This window comes from Megascapheus bottae, chromosome 19 (assembly GCF_031878675.1).
Source record: "Megascapheus bottae isolate mThoBot1 chromosome 19, mThoBot2.hap1, whole genome shotgun sequence".
Classification (NCBI taxonomy): domain Eukaryota; kingdom Metazoa; phylum Chordata; class Mammalia; order Rodentia; family Geomyidae; genus Megascapheus; species Megascapheus bottae.
The window spans coordinates 8199269-8213175 of record NC_143527.1 but is presented as its reverse complement, the minus strand read 5'-3'; the positions used below and the strand labels follow the sequence as shown (position 1 = coordinate 8213175).

Genomic DNA, 13907 nt, shown 5'->3' with positions numbered 1-13907 from the left:
GGGAATTTTTATAAGGCTGTGTAGTAAGCAGCACAATGCCCATTGATATCTTGGAGGAAAACATGGTAATAAGGGAGAATATTTTTTAAAGGGGACAATTATGCATGGGCAGCTTGTTCTCATGTTTTTTCTTATGTTTTATATGTTGGGCCTTTCTGTGATGATACATGCTGGTCAGTTAGAAAGGCAGGTAAACACTTTAAAAAAATACATTGGATTGCAGGTGCATTGCAAGTGAAGGTATATCTTTGTTTAGGAATGAAAATTTTATGGTCACTTGAAAGCGTCTGGAATGGTCACTTCGGGAACTTCTAGGGACTTTCTTGGTGATTATATGAGTTGATTGCTAACAAAGATGTGAAGCCTGTAGTAGCAGACACTTAGAATTCTGCAAGAGTAAATCTCTAGCCTGGAGGAAGAGACTAGACACTTCCTCTTTTGAAGTTTGGTGTAGTTCAAACTTAGTTTTTTTTTTTTTTCCAAAAATAAATCGCAACTAAAAACATTGGTTTTAATGTAGCCTCAAATCTTTTGGTTAATTGGTATATAAATGATGGAGGAGGACAACCGTTAGCGTTCTTGAATTGTAATCAGTTCATTTCCCGAAGCGGGACGGTTCTGGTATCTAAGTTTAGAGATAAACTGGGCTTCAAACAGGTCTTCAGAGGACTGGCGCTTCAGGGTACCGGGTTGGGACAAGAGGCGCACGTGGGCTGCGTCACCTTAGCGTCCTGACATTTGGGGGTCCCGCTCCACACCTCGACCGCTGGCACCGGGGATGGGGGCCCCGGGCATTGCTTCAACCCAGCCCCACGCGGGCGGCTGAGCTCACTGGCCTGGCCTGGGCGCAGGGTGGGGGAGGGTCAGGCGCGGGGTGGCGAGGAGCCGGGCGCAGGTTGTGGGAGATCAGGGCGCAGGGTGGTGGGGAGCCGGGCGCAGCGTGGAGGGGGATCAGGACGCGGGATGGTGGGGAGCAGGGCGCGGGGTGGGGAGATCAGGGCGCAGGGTGGTGGGGAGCGGGGCGCAGAGTGGGGGGGATCAGGGCGCGGGGTGGAGGGGATCAGGGAGCGGGATGGTGGGGAGCAGGGCGCTGGGTGGGTGGGGAGCAGGGCTCGGGGTAGGGGGATCAGGGCGCAGGGTGGGGAGGTCAGGGCGCAGGGTGGTGGGGAGCCGGGCGCAGGGTGGGGGGATCAGAGCGCAAGGTGTGGGGGAGCGGGGCGCAGGGGGGGGATCAGGGCGCGGGATGGCGGGGAGCAGGGCGCGGGGTGGCGGGGAGCAGGGCGCAGGGTGTGGGCGCGCCAGCCTGGCTCCTCCCCAGCTGAGTCACCGGAGTGGGAGTCACGGGTTGCGCACAGGCCACGTTCGGACACCTCTGCCATAGCCCGGTCCCGGCTCCGGCTCCGGGGAGAGGAGCCATCCACCCTGCAGCCGCCCGACGTCTGGAGCCGCCGCCGCCGCCGCCCGCAACTTCCCAGGTACCCGGCTGGGGGCACCGGGGGCCTAGAGACGGGGCGGAGGCTTCCTAGCTGCCGGGGAGAGCGGAGAGGGAGGAGGCCAAGCCGGGGACACTGGTCAGAGACCCCGGCGCGTCGCGGGGCGCGTCCCGGAGACCTCCCCGCCGGCCCCCGCCTCCGCCGGCCCGGGCTCGGGGGTTCTGGCGAGTGGGAGGGAGAACCCGGAGGAGAAGGAGCCCCGGGCTCGGAGGAAAACCGGGGCGCGTCTGGAGGCGGAGCCCGGGATTCCCTGGAGCCCTCAGCGAGTGCCCCAGGGGCCACACAGCCCCTTCCCTTGGGCTCCGCGGAACTCCCGGGCCAGGGCGTCCTTGCCCAGCCTGCCTCGCCGTGGCTGCCTTCCTGTCTTCTCCGTCCTCTTCGGGCTTTCCTGCTTTAGGCCGTGGGCTCTGGGCTGTACACCTCTGATGGTTAGGCTGCAGTATCTTCCTTTGCATTCTTATTATGACGTCCAAATATTGTACAGACCCCACACGTGGGTGGATTTCTCCTTTTCCTATATTGCTTCCATATTCCAAGTAACTCCATCATCCATCCGTCCATTCATCTCTCTGTATCCATCCATCCATCCATCCATCCACCCACCCACCCGCCCATCCACCCACCCACCCATCCATCCATCCATCCATCCATCATCCATCCATCCATCCATCCATCCATCCATCCATCCATCCATCCATCCATCCATGTAGCATCTCCTGGATCAGGATGCTGATGCATCCGTCTTGTCTAGACACAAGCCTAACTTTTAGGTCCTCCCGCATTTCCAAACCTCCTCTGGATGCCTTTGTTACAGGCTCAGCTGAATGACCACCTCCACACATCTGAATGGAACGTGTCACCTTCCCCATTCCACGTAGGCCTCTCATGGGGCCTTCCCACAGTTCATGACACACCCGGAGTGACCGGCCCTTCCTGTCCTTAGAGCAAGCATTTCATCTCCTAACTTCTCCAGGCCAGATATTTTTCCACACATCTCTGGACCAGGGTGGAGTTTAGCTACCAAGTCCCTACATCAAATAGTCCCCAGCTTTCTTCTAAATCTCCAACATATTCCACAATTCTTTAAAATCTACCCTAACTCAAGTTTGGACTTTTACACTCAGCACAAGAGGCTCATCTTGTTCTTCTTCTGTATTTATTAATAGTGGAGATGCTCTGAATGACATCCTTTCTGAGAGAGAGAGAGAGAGAGAGAGAGAGAGAGAGAGAGAGAGAGAGAGAGAGAGAGGAGAAAGAGAGGGGGGAATTCAAAGCCATGGTCAGAGTCATGTTATGGTTCACTGGGAAGCTGGGAGTTGATGCTGGGTGCACAGAAATGAACACATACCTGATACTTCTCACCTCAGCTAGGATTTCTAGTTCTTCTTATTTTGTTAATTTCCCAAATTGTGACTTCTTTTTCTTGTTTTGCTTTGAAGTTTTACGTTTTAATATTTTGCATTCAAGTACATGTTCATATTAAAAGAGGATTGCATAGCAGAATATATAGCTTGTATGATCATGGACCTATGACCAGTGGTTCATCCATTTTCCAAAATGTCCACTTTGTAAGGGCTGAGAGGTGCAGGGAAAATGAAGTGAGTTGATGAACTTGAGTGTTTTATAAAACAGGCGCCCAGGGTTCTGTAAAGCTGAATACAAATACCTCATTAGCACAAAGAACTCTCCGGGAGAGGAAGGGCTGTGTGAGGTCTATGGAAAGGGTAACAATATCTAGATGCACCCACATATTATTGTGTCCAATTGTAACCCCTTTGTAGTGCTTTTTTAAAAATTAAAACTTTTTAAAAAGACAGAAGTAACTCATTTGTGGAAGACAATAATGTACTAAAATGACAACATAATATCCCATAATAAGTTTCTATCACATGGAGAAAAGTAATCTAAGCTAGATTTCCATCTCACAGGAGCATTTAACCAAATTAGCCAATTATCTGAAGTAACTACTGCAAGAAAAGGGAAGTTAGAGCCTAGAGCCAGAGAAAATTGTTTAGCTTGTTTAGTCAGTCAGATTCCACTGGAGTACAATTTAGTCAAATTGTGGGGACCTTTGGCCCCATTCTGGTCAAAAGAAATACATTTAATTCACACTGCTCTATGACAAGTGGACTTCAGATTTTATATTTTATATGTAGTTCTTATATATTGTATATTTTACTTAATGCAATATTTTATTATGTATTTAAATGAAATAAATTCTATATAATAATTGATTTAATTTTTAAAAATTTAACAAAATATTTTATATTTTACATATAGTTCTGTATAGCGATTTTACATGTAGGCTGCAGACTTTGTAGTTTCTATCTAGTTCACATGGACTTTCTACAGCTCTCTCTACCCTCTTATCAACCACTCTTACGGAAAGTGTTGCAACTTTCTGGAATTCTCTTGTAATTTATATTTTAGGTAAGACAAGCGCAAACCCTCCCTCCAAATTTGTGCAGTCTATCTAGCCATTTCAAATGGCACGGTGGCAGAAATGTGACTGCCAATGGCAGAGAGTTGTTTATGATTCTTGGAGTTGTCTTTAAAAAATCCTGTTAGAGACATGAAGAAAACTAGTAGCAATACAGTAATAGAAGACTTATTGCACTGATGGTAAAATGGGTCCGTGAAATCCAACTGTGAGCTCTAGCCATGGAAGACTGGCGAGCCATGTAGAACCAGCTTCTACCAGACCCGGGATCACTGTTGTTGTAAAGAAATGATGCTGTCCCTTGGTTATCTCATATTGTTACAGTATCCCGCTTTGTTACCTGATATATCGGATATATTTGTATTTGGTTATTTGAAATTGGATAGGGAAGGGAGGAAAACAAGATTAGGGGTGGGGGTGGGGGGGAGGGAAATGGCGATCAAGACATGTGAAAGGGTATCAATGTATGGGAATTAATGCACTTCCTATCTGGCAAATATCATGTAACCCTTCTATTAATTACAATAAAAATACGAAAAAAAGAAATGAGATGGCACAAGGATGGGGAGTGGTGCTGTGTGATGAGTCATGTGGTACCCTCATCTCCCTTGGCAGTGGAATGAACAAGTCTTGGAGGGCGAAGGCTGTGATGGGACTCAAAGGGCAGGACACCAGCCCAGCAGGCACAGAGGCGAAATCAAACATAGCACAACCCAGAGACATGGAAAGTCTTACAGGGTCTGAGACCCTGTTTCAACTAGCACAGCCATGGAGCACCATTTGGGGTGTGTGTGTGTGTGGTTTGCTTTCCTGTCGATGTGGTACTCTCCACACAAATGTAGTGGATACAAATAACATGCATTATGACAGCTCTGAAAGTCATAAATCCAAAATGGTAGAGCATAGCGCTAGGGTTTGGTCTTCTTAGCAGCTCCATTGCCTTAACTTTTCAGCTTCTTGAGCCACCTGCAGCACTTGATCAATGGCCACTCATCACTTTGACTTCCAGTCCTTCTCTGACTGTGATTCTCTTGCCTTCTCCGTGTACTAGGAACCCTTGTTACTGCATGACAAGTGCCTGGGTACTGCATACCAACCGTCCATGTCTGAAATTCTACATCCATCACAGGCCCCCATTGCCATCTAAGAGAATGTATCTACAGGGGAGGTGTGCAGATGACGCTGAGGTGACAGTGACTCTGCCTAGCACACCTCCTGTCTGCAGGTAGGGGTTCTGCCCATGTGGCCAGACCTGGGGTTGGTTGATGTACTTTGTGTTGTATCTTCAAAGCAGACTTTCCCAGATGGACGATGTCCAGGAAGCGAATGGCTCTTTTGCCATCAAACTGTTCAAAGTGTTGGGTGAAGAAGACAAGTCACGAAATATCTTCTTCAGCCCCATCAGTGTCTTCTCTTCCATGTCCATGGTGTTCCTGGGGACAAGAGGTAACACAGCCACCCAGATGTCCCAGGTAAGGCTGCTTGTTCCTTCTGTGCTGAAAGAAGTTGATGGGCGGCTTCATGGACAGATACAGAAGAAAGGCCCATTGTGAAAGACGAGCTTTCATCCCTGTTTACAGGAGACAAAGTCTTAGTCTAGAAGAAGGCATCGAGTTTTCCGATGAAATCACAGTTTTGAAAAACAATATGAGCTATCATTCTGCCTCACACAGAGCCCCCACCCCCCAAATCATTCAACTTCGTTGTACTGTAAACTTGTTCTTCCTTTACATTTTTAAATACAAGTGCAGCTGTATGAATGCATGTTTTGTAAAAATGGGTTCTTTTATTTTAGTGCATGACTATACATAAGTAGAAGAAAAATAAAGCATAAATACAGGCTTAGATCTCCTGAGATATTTGATGCACTGAACAATCCGACTGATCCCAAATGGTTGCGCATATACAAGGATGTATAAATGTGTGCTGGGTAAATACCTCAGGGGCTTCTCTTCAGCCATGTGGGGAAAATGTCCAGGAAGTCACACAGACATCCTGCCTCCACTAACAACAGGGATATGTGGGATTATTCCTGTCTGCTGTCCAGAACCCACGCAGAAATCCTGCTGTGAATGCTCACTGAGCCCAGTGGAAGACAGAGGCATTGCTGGGGGAGGGGGTTGGAAGAAATAGGAAGAAATCTTAATTCTTCCTTTGAGTTGATATGTAAGTGATAATCTGGTCTGGAGAGCGATGACAGATAACTTTAGTTTTCCCCTACCCACCCTGGAATTTTTTCTGTTGCTTTTCATCCTTTGGGTCATATTAAATTCACCCACAATTACCAGCTTCTTTCTCTGTGCTGCTCTTCCTGGCACAGGTAGGTCTCTGCTCCACTAATGGGTTTAGATAGATTAGCAAGGGGTACTACTGACATCTAGTGGCAAGATCTGGAAGTGCTGCAAATTTTCCTAGGAAGCTCAGGACAATTAATAGTGTCAAGACCCAACAACTTGGTATTAAAAACACTAATAGATGGACAAACAAACAAAAATTTTAAGAATCCTTTAAATATAGACTGAAAATTACCATGTCATGTTCCAGTCCAAAAAGTTGTTTTTCCATAGTTATTTGGATGTTAAAAGCAGACCTCATTTCTATTCCTAGGCACTTTGTCTGGAGAGGGCTGAAGATGTTCACCGAGGTTTCCAGTTATTTCTCAGTGATGTTAACAAGACTGACGAGGAGAACTTGCTGAGAATGGCCAACAGAATCTTTGGAGAAGAAACATGTGATTTCCTTTCAGTAAGTCATGTTCATATGACGATGGAAAGAGATTGAAAAGAAGCAGTTATCTGTGAAAGAGAGTGACGTCTTACTTTAGCATCCTAAAATCTGCCTAGAATAACATGTTTGCAGTTATAATTTTGAGTTTTACAATTATGTCTGAATAAGACCTCTTTGTAATTGCTTCTGATACAACTCCTCCCCTCCAAAAAAATCCATGTCAATTTTCTGTTCTCTTGCACCTAGACTGCTCATCTGTACAAGGTGTCTGCCCTTCTCACTTCTGCTGACGTGACTGGTTCCTGCAGACATGGCCTCTCCAGGTCTCTTACGTTTTCTCTGTCTTCTAAATCGTCCTTGGCATTGCTTGGGTTTTGACTCACTGTTTCTTCACGTTATTGTGAATTACTCTTAGAAGCAAACCTTTCATAATCCTGCCTGGTTCTTTTGCTTATTTCACAAACCAACACTACTGATAGAAGTGTTTTTAGCTAGCATGGAAGTCTATTCAGTCTTCAGTCTGGTTTTGTAAAGTTATTCAAGGCCTGCCATAACTCAGTAACGTGGGTCCCAACAATTATGCCACATGATGTGGAGGATGTTGCTTTGCTGTGACGGATGTTGTGGATGGAGCAGGCAGGGCCATCTTATTGGAGACGAATCCCAAAAGTCCTTGTGCCAAGGCTCAGATACATTCTTATTCTGGTGGCTGTTGGATCTGTCTGCAGGAAATTGTCTGCTCTGGATTTCTGATTACCGGAGATGATTCTGGATCCCAGGAATCTTCTGGTGAATCCATGTGATCTTTGACTATCGGAGACACAGGGAACTCAGATCCAATTGTCTCAGTGGCTGGGTTCCTAAAATACTTGACCACAAGAAATAGGTAGAAGAGGAGATCTAATTGTCAGACAAATTGTATTGAACATAAGCTTTTGTGGGGTGAGTCATTTGGGTTCTAAATGTTGGGGTCAGTCTTGATTTGATCCTGTTATCTTGCAACTTCCCTGACATACACAGAAGTACACACACACACACACACACACACACACACACACACACACACAGTACAAAGGCACACATTCACACACATTCCTGCTGCACAGCTGCAGGAAGATTTCCTAAATTTCAAACGTCAACCCAGTGGTTTTGTTTGCAGTCCTTTAAGGAATCCTGTCAGAAGTTCTATCAGGCCGGGCTGGAAGAGCTGTCCTTCGTCAAAGAGAGTGAAGACTGCAGGAAGCACATCAATGCCTGGGTTTCAGAAAAGACAGAAGGTAAGCGGGTCTTAGGATGAGGAATCCGGATGGAAGGAGAGCCTGAGAGCAGCAGATCTGGGCCTCAGCGATTGAAGTACTGTGACCAGGTGATTGCTGCAGGCCTGTGTGTGGGAAGTGGGCCGTGCTGTCAGGATGAGCCCCCACAGCTCGTCTCCTGCGGTGTGGGAGGTGACTCTGAACGCTGGGGGAGAAGAGTTCAGTTAGGCTGCAGCCTGGAGATGGCATCGGATGGTGTGGCTTCTTTCCTCCCTGTGGGGACGGGCAGCCCCACCCTCCTGTCTGTAGACATGTCCTCAGAGTATGGCTCTGGATGCTGTGTGTGTCACCGACACTCCCCTCTCAGCCCAGACACTCTCCCGTGGTAGGAACTACTTCCTCTGCTTCTTGCCTTGAGCGTGCTACTGGGACGGGGGATGGGCTGCCTGGGTGCACTGAGAAATATTCCGTACTTAATTGCACTTAGTAGTACAGTGGAAATGGGTTTACTTCCTTGAGATCAAATTCTGTCTATTCTGGCCTGGCTTTCAACCAAATGTGAGCTGTAGGCGTCAAGGAGAGTATAGAAGGATGATTATTCTTTCTCCATTTCCTCAATCTCTGTGATCTTCTCACACATTCTTCACAGGTAAGATCTCAGAGCTGCTGGGCCCTGGGTCAGTGGGTTCACAGACGAAGATGGTCCTTGTGAATGCTGTGTACTTCAAAGGAAAATGGAAGGAGCAGTTTGACAGAAAACACACGAGGGACATGCTCTTCAAAACGAAGCAGGCATGTCTCCAGTAAACTGCGGGTGATGATGGTCAGGAAAACCCAGTTATTATTGTCATACTGCCCTGATTCTGGGCATCTCTTCTATAGCTAGCATTTATTTATGTTTTTAATGCTGGAGTTTGGATTCAGGGCCTTGCTCGTGTAAAGCTGACTCTACCAGTTAAACAAGTCTTCAGTCCTGTATTTTTTGTTCATTTCAGATGAACAAATTTTTCTGCCCAGGCTGACCTTGAATAGCAATTGTCTAGATCATAAACTAGGATTCTAGCTGTGAGTCACCAGAGCCCAGAGAAATATGGGTGGTCTAGGGGTTGATGTAGTTGCCCTTCCCCTCTCCATTTTTAATTAGAGGTAGGATGAGAGGAAGGACTGTAGCTTTTGCGTTGATGGCATTGTTCTTCATCTCAGTGAAGGCAATCTTCTTTCTCTGTTCGTTTGATTTGGGGTGGAGGAAAGTTCTTCTAATCCTTGGAATTAAGTTGGTATCATACAAACAACTCCATTTACTTAGACAACTTTGTTTTTTTGCTGCACCCATTTGTCGCCTTAAAATTCAAGGGGGTAATGATTCTGAAATGTTGAGAACAACGTTAGAAATAATTTACGCATTCTGCTTTGACATGATAGTGGCTGGGGTCAGTGTTTATTAGCGTGAGTCTTCATTGCATCAGTCTATTAGGACATTGTGCAAGGCTATGAAAGTTAAATATGTTCAATGAAAGCTTTGAAACCAAGTTACATGTTGCATCCTCTCATGGTTTTGTCCCCTCCAAAAAAAAAAAAAACAAAGTCATAAGACTAATTCTGTAACTGAGCATCTTTTAAAGAGTAAAAACTACAATTCCCTTTGGCTGATAAATCTTTTCTAACCAGATCTCTCAGCCCAAGGGCTATTTGTTAAAGCTCTTTGTAACTTAAAGGAGTATTTTTAAATTATAAGGTCCATGGGAATGCTTCTCTATGAATCTCTCTCTCAAAGAGTAAAATGCAATTTCTTCCAAAATAAAGCAGACCTCTATGTCCATCTGCCTCATCTACCTCGACCTGCAGGCTCAAGAACATGTTTTCAATAACATTAGCAAGTGCCCACAAAGATTTTTCCATCTGACAGCATAAATCTATAGAAATCCTAGGAGTTCTGAGCACCAGCTATCTTTTACTTTAAGTAAATTGTGCTCACTTGTCCAGTAATTTAGTTTCAATTTCATTTTTTATCCTAGGAAAAGAAAACAGTGAAGATGATGTTCAAGAAAGCTAAATTTAAAATGGGAGACATACCTGAGCTGCACTCTCAGGTCTTGGAGCTGCCCTACGCGGGAGAGGACCTGAGTATGATCATTCTGCTACCTGACAGCGACACTGACCTTGAGGTGGTAGGTACTGGGTCCAGGTCCTGTGGGTTCCAGCTCAGTTCCTTTCTTCAGGTCCATCTCTGAGAGAGAAGTACAGGCATTCCCACATGACTAGTTATTACAGATGGTGCTGGGTATACAGCAAGGCCTGGCTTTCTGTGGCCATGTGTAGTGCTTTTGTTAAGTGGGTATTTAGAAGTGAACTAATGATGAGGCTAGAAGAGATGCGGCTAGAAAAAAATACTAAGAGTGTCCTTTTATGGTCATGTTTTTAATTTAGGAGGGAGAGGCTGGTTTGTGGGTCAGTAATTCTTGAACAGGCCATGGACTGGTGGCTCACGCCTGTATTCATAGCTACTCAAGTGGCTGAGATCTGAGAATCAAGGTTTGAAGCCAGCCCAGGCAGGAAAGTCAATGAGGTTCCTATCTTTAATTAACCACTGAGTTTCCAGATGCAGATGTTGACCCAGTTGGTAGAGCACCTACCTTGACAGAGGCCTTGAGTTCAAGCCCCACTACCAGCTTTTGCGCCTCTCTCTCTCTCTCTCTCTCTCTCTCTCTCTCTCTCTCTCTCTCTCTCTCTCTCTCTCTCTCTCTCTCTCTCTCTCTCTCTCCTTGAATAGGAGAGTCCTAAAAGAAGAACTAGAGGTTGATGTGGCCAGTGTTTCACCAATATGCCAAGAACCCACAGGATCTTGTGACAAAACAGGTTCAGCAGTGTGTGGCGTGAGTTTTCGTTTTTAACAAGATCCCTGAAGGTGTGCAGGCTGCTAATTGTTGAGTGAGAGCAGGAGTCTAAGATCCTGCTGGGAGAATTACTGGGTGGAGGAAAGGAAGAAGAACAAAGCCCAGGAAAGGAGAAAAAAAAAACTTGTAAGGCAGATGCTGCAGGATCAGCAGTGGACAGGCGAGCCAGCTCTCAGCAGAGGGAGGAAGCTCTCAGTCTCAACATGCTCCAGATTCCTGTGAACCCTCTCCCTTGGCTGATCTTAGAATCCCATGCGTTTAGTGGCGGGTCTGACCTAGCTCCAGCTCAGCAGGGCCCAGGGACCCGGGGGGTGGGGCTACCTCATGTCTTCCCCTTCCCTCCAGAGTCAGAGACCAACTGGCCTGCGTCAAGAATGAGATTTGTCATAGCTATTGCAGAAGAGATTTAGGTGAGTCTAGAAACAGAACCATTCAAATGGAGCAGGCCGCTGGGCTCTGGAGAGTGAAGAGCAAGGCAGGCAAGACAGACACAGAAGCTCCCCGCCCTCCTTTTGCTTCCTGGTAGAGAAATAGAATGTCCTAGGGAGTCTTGAAGGATTTAAAGCCAAGTCCAGGATGCCAGAAGCAATAGTCTTCTTGAGTTTCTCATCTTTGTTCTCCCCTCCCTGCACGTTCATGTGCCACATCATTTCTACCTCACTCACCCTGCTGTCCCTCGTGGAATCCAGGCTCTTGACCTTTCCTTGTCCCACAGTCTCTGCAACTCACATGTGCATCGCACGTATCTTGATAAAAGAGAGGTTATATATTTTAGAGGTTTATGATTTTACACTGTCAAAATTGGTTTTTCATGAAATAAGTTTGGCACAGATGGTGTTTATTTTAGACATGTTTCTTGTCTTGGGCATTTGTAGGCGCTTTCATTCTTGTATCTGTCAGATAAGGACAAGAGTTTGGGGGGTGAATCTTGGTGTATTTCCAAGAAAGCTCTTGTGGCTTGCGTTGAATGACAGCTCCCCAGCTAATTCTCTGTCGGGGGAGAGGAGTGATAAGGGGGCTCCCGTGTGCTGTTCGTCGGCTTTTCACATTTGACCTTTTTTTTTTTTTAAATTTCCAGGTGGAGGAAGCTCTCACCTACGAGAAGCTCAAAGCCTGGATCAGTCCAGACAACCTGACGCAAAGTAAAGTTCAAGTTTTCCTTCCCAGATTGAAGATGGAGGAGAATTACGAATTGAAATCTTCTCTTCAGCGTTTAGGGATAACCGATGCTTTTGAGGAGACCAAGGCTGACTTCTCTGGCATGTCATCAAAGAAGAATGTGCCTCTGTCCAAGGTGGCCCACAAGTGTTTTGTGGAGGTCAACGAGGAAGGCACGGAGGCTGCGGGGGCCACAGCCGTGATCCGGAACACTCGCAGCGTCAGGATTGAGCCAACCTTCTGTGCCGACCACCCGTTCCTGTTCTTCATCTGGAGCCACACAGCCAGCAGCATCTTGTTCTGTGGCCGGTTCTGTTCCCCATGAGAAGATGCCAGCCCTGGCGTGGCTTCTGCCTTCTGCCTGCCCTTCACCATCCTCACATTCCATGTGGCCAGATGGGTGGGGTGTCATGCATGGCGAAAATAAAGTTCAGGCACATGAGTGGCTCGTGGAGGTCTTTGTGGGAGGTTCCAGTAGCATGAAGAATCATTTCAGCCTCGGATGTGGGGAGACCAGGACTGGGAAGACCGCGTGTGCTGTGGAGTGTGGAGTGTGTGTCACGTGGCCTCTTCATCTGAAGGCAAATCCCAGGTCAACCACTAGACTTCAGGGTCCCAGGGCCCCCAGCACATGAAACCAGAGGGAGCTATACAGAAAGAGAATGAACTACCTTAGAAAAATGGCCAGACAGTGTCTCTTCATTCATAAGCATTACATAATGGCTCGGTATGTCTGTCCTTGACTCAGTTTCTCATGACATCAGCTTTCTAGAACTTCTTTGCTTAAGCCTCTGATTTTCATTTTGGGGCTCCAGCAGTGAGATCCATGACTGCAATGGGAGGCAAATCTCCAAAATAAGTCATGCCATTATCTTTTTTCCCCCAAATACTCTGAAATGCACTCAGAGCTGCAAGGAAGCCTTCACTTCATTATCTGTCTGTCTGTCTATCTATCTATCTAGCTAGCTAGCTATATTTTTTTGATCCTGGGCTTGAACTCAGAGCCTGGGTGATGTCCCTGTGCTATTTTGCCCGAGGCTAGTGCTCTACCACTTTGAGCCACAGCAGCCCTCCCAGTTTTCTAGTGGTTAGTTGAAGATAAAGAGTCTCATGGACTTTCCTGTCCAGGCTGACTTTGAACCGTGATCCTCAGATCTTAGATCTCAGCCTCCTCCATTGTTAGGTATGATTACAGGTACGAGCCACCAGTATCTGGCTATACCCTACAAGTTTTGAGAACCATGTTCCCTCTTGTTAAACATCTATGTTCAGAAAAGGATCAAACATACTCAGCTGACAAAACAAATCCTCTTTTCATTACGTTTTCAGATAAGAAAATTTATTGTGAATTTTTAAAGATAAAATAAAAATAAAAAAATGTCTCTTTGGAAAGGTAGTAAAAGGATTCTGTGGCAATAATTTATAAATTATAAAAATGTGTCTGCACAAAGATTTAAGTCATCTGTAATTCTATCAGCCAGGGATCACTATTAATAGCAACACATCATTCCCTCTTCTATTTATGCAAATAGAAACTTATAATCATTTCAGCATAGTTTATCCTAACTTCTTTTAGCTTATTTTCACACTTACTATAAACCTTTCTATGTCATCAATTGGTTTTAAATAGTATTCTGCTGCACAAGCTTATTTTTCCTACATTTTTATTAGCATCATTAGTTGTGCAAGAGAATGAAGATATCCTAAATACTTTACATACATGTGTTAAAATGAAACAATAACATGTAACAAAATTCTTTTGGAGAGAGGGGGAGTAAAGGAGGGGTGCATTGATGGGTGACAGAGTCTGATCAAGGTTTGTGTCACACTGTAGTTCTCTTTTACTGGTCATACTGGACTTCAAACTCAGGTCTACACATCATTAGACTTGCAAGCTTTCTTGGTTGTCACTCTACCAATTGAACCACAGTTTACCACT

General features: G+C 45.9%; 1 protein-coding gene across 2 annotated transcripts; it reads left to right on the top strand.

Moving 5' to 3' along the window:
• The first annotated feature begins 1276 nt into the window (after window positions 1-1276).
• On the top strand, window positions 1277-13398 carry Serpinb8 (serpin family B member 8). Of its 2 annotated transcripts, none has more exons than XM_090352982.1 (7): window positions 1277-1475; window positions 5225-5405; window positions 6541-6678; window positions 7820-7937; window positions 8566-8708; window positions 9932-10084; window positions 11889-13398. In XM_090352982.1, exons 2-7 carry the CDS (start codon window positions 5238-5240, stop codon window positions 12291-12293), a joined length of 1125 nt encoding a protein of 374 aa, XP_090209108.1. In that variant the 5' UTR covers window positions 1277-1475; window positions 5225-5237; the 3' UTR covers window positions 12294-13398. The 2 variants fall into 2 exon arrangements, with proteins under 2 accessions (XP_090209108.1, XP_090209107.1); XM_090352981.1 differs by having other exon boundaries at window positions 1278-1475; window positions 5228-5405.
• Window positions 13399-13907: the final 509 nt, after the last annotated feature.

Bases quoted from the DNA above. Each gene is read 5' to 3' on its own strand.
- Serpinb8 (XM_090352982.1), top strand. From the start codon at position 5,238: ATGGACGATGTCCAGGAAGCGAATGGCTCTTTTGCCATCAAACTGTTC. The intron at 5,406-6,540 runs GTAAGGCTGCTT...TTCTATTCCTAG, and splicing joins CAGCCACCCAGATGTCCCAG to GCACTTTGTCTGGAGAGGGC. The intron at 7,938-8,565 runs GTAAGCGGGTCT...CATTCTTCACAG, and splicing joins GGTTTCAGAAAAGACAGAAG to GTAAGATCTCAGAGCTGCTG.